The sequence below is a fragment of the Penaeus monodon genome, unplaced genomic scaffold (genome assembly GCF_015228065.2).
Source record: "Penaeus monodon isolate SGIC_2016 unplaced genomic scaffold, NSTDA_Pmon_1 PmonScaffold_14174, whole genome shotgun sequence".
NCBI lineage: Eukaryota > Metazoa > Arthropoda > Malacostraca > Decapoda > Penaeidae > Penaeus > Penaeus monodon.
Window position 1 is genome coordinate 5,383 of NW_023643237.1, and position 2,118 is coordinate 7,500.

The 2,118-nt window shown below is 45.8% G+C and overlaps 1 protein-coding gene across 1 annotated transcript in view; it reads left to right on the forward strand.

Annotated features, from left to right (window-relative positions):
- Nucleotides 1–1,904: 1,904 nt before the first annotated feature.
- LOC119569331 (histone H2B) overlaps nt 1,905–2,118 on the forward strand; it is a 466-nt gene continuing 252 nt past the window's right edge. The window contains exon 1 of the mRNA XM_037917542.1: nt 1,905–2,118. This exon is cut by the window's right edge and continues 252 nt beyond it. Within this exon, the coding sequence (XP_037773470.1) occupies nt 1,938–2,118 (181 nt within the window). The 5' untranslated portion in view covers nt 1,905–1,937.

Consider the following 2,118-nt stretch of genomic DNA (forward strand, 5'->3'; position numbering starts at 1 on the left):
AGGTGATATACTTTAATATTTAATTCTTTACGGTCTGTTTAAGTTCAGCAATTTCTTTATCCTTAGCTGCAAGCTTCGTATTGTTGTTACTGACATTACTTGCACTAGGGGTGGTGTTAGTTACTGCTTCAGCATAGGAAGTATCGGGTTTGTGTGTCAAACTTTCCACTTTCCTCTTAGCTTCAGAATAACTAACTTCATGCTTTCTCATATATGCTAATGTCTCGGTTTCCTTCTTCAGGATGCTACACTCAGCAGATCCTGACTGATGGGGACCTCCACAATTAGCACATTTGGAAATCTGGCTAGTACATGTAATGGTGTCCCTGGGCTTCAGCACATTTACGGCATACAAATTTACTCGAGTCTTTATCAAAACATCTTAATGAGGTGTGTCCGAATTTTTGGCATCTGTTACAATGCATTGGCTTTTGGATATAAGGTCTTACTTGAACACGTTCATAACCGACATTGACATATTCTGGAATTTTATTCAAAGCAAAGGTCAAAAAACACAGTCCAGTTTTCGTTCGCACATTCCCGTCCTTCTTGGTCATACAATGAACGTCCACTACGTCTTGGTCCTTCATGCTCTCAAGAATTTCACTTTCTTCCATCGTCCTCAAATCCCTGTGAAAGATTACTCCCTTACAGGTATTTGGGCCAATAGGAATAGTTACTTTAACTCGAAGATCATGAATTTGCGTCAGCTTAAGTAAATCCTTAATCTGGGAGTTGTATTGTACTTTAACAAGGAGGCTTCCATCTCGCAATTTTTTGACAAAATCAAAATCGCCGTCCACTTGACCATCAAGGACCTTTTTGATGATAAAGGGGTTCACGTTCAAAAGCGATTGATTTTCATTCACGCATTTTACATTCGCGAACCTTGCATTCTCGGTGGGGATTTTGAAAAGTGGTCTTCTCGTTTTGTCGTTAGTGGGGGTTCCGTTGTTCAGGGTCGAATTAGTCATAGAGTGGTCATGAGTCGCCCCTCCTCCTTGAGGAGGAGAAGGGGAAGCCGGGGAGTCATTCATTCTGGGCATCGGACCAGGTCCGACCCCTTTGCTCAAAATCGTTCTCCTGAAGGGATATGAAAACTCTTAACTTTTGGTATCAACCTAACAGCAATAGCTAAGAGAGAGTAAATCAGTATTTCGTCCTCTACCCCCCAGTGGAAGCCTGGTTGCGTTCTCCAGTACCACAGAGAGGATCGAGTTATGTGGAGGACACTCCCTTACCGCCGAACTTGCCTAGTGCGAAGGACGGTAAGTCGGTGCCCACCCCCCAGGCGAATACGGGAGCCCACAAGGGTACTCCGGTAGGCTCAGGGAAGTCACATGAAGAAGGAAAATTTTAGAAATGGAGAAAAAGTGCGCCCAAAGGACGCCCCAGACTACTGGGCCTCCCTACCCAGGGGTCAATGCCCGTAAGGGCTACCCTGGTGTAGAAGAGAGCTGCGGGTCTGAGGTGGGGTGCTGACTACGCCTACTGTAGTCTCGTGTCACCTGCAAAAACAAGAGCACTGAAGGTGCTGGCAAAGCACAAAAATGATCTGTAATTTACAGGATTTTACTTTAATTTAATTTACTTTAGAAAAACTCAGGAACAACAATGTCTAGTGAGACGAGAGGCCCCGGGCTCCAGGGTAGCTCTTGTGGCACAAGACTTTGTATTTGTTGTTACTGCGTTATGACCAAGGTGTTAGCTCGACAAAAGCTGAAACACGAGTGTCGAATTATCGCTGTTTGTCGAGCTTAGCTTTTATAGGCGGCCCCGGTTGACTGAGTCAGATTGCGACGGCTGGCATGTGGAACGGACCTCAGATGAGCCAGTAGTCGTGGTCCTGTACGCGGAGGCTGGCATGCGCGTCGAACAATAAAAAGGGAAAAAATGAGGGGAGCTTCATTCTTCGTGCCGTAAGTACGATTGACATCATGCCACCCAAAACTTCCGGAAAGGCTGCCAAGAAGGCCGGTAAGGCCCAAAAGTCTATCACCAAGGGTGATAAGAAGAAGAAGCGCAGGAGGAAGGAGAGCTACAGCATCTACATCTACAAGGTGCTCAAGCAGGTCCACCCTGACACTGGTATCTCCTCCAAGGCCATGTCTATCATGA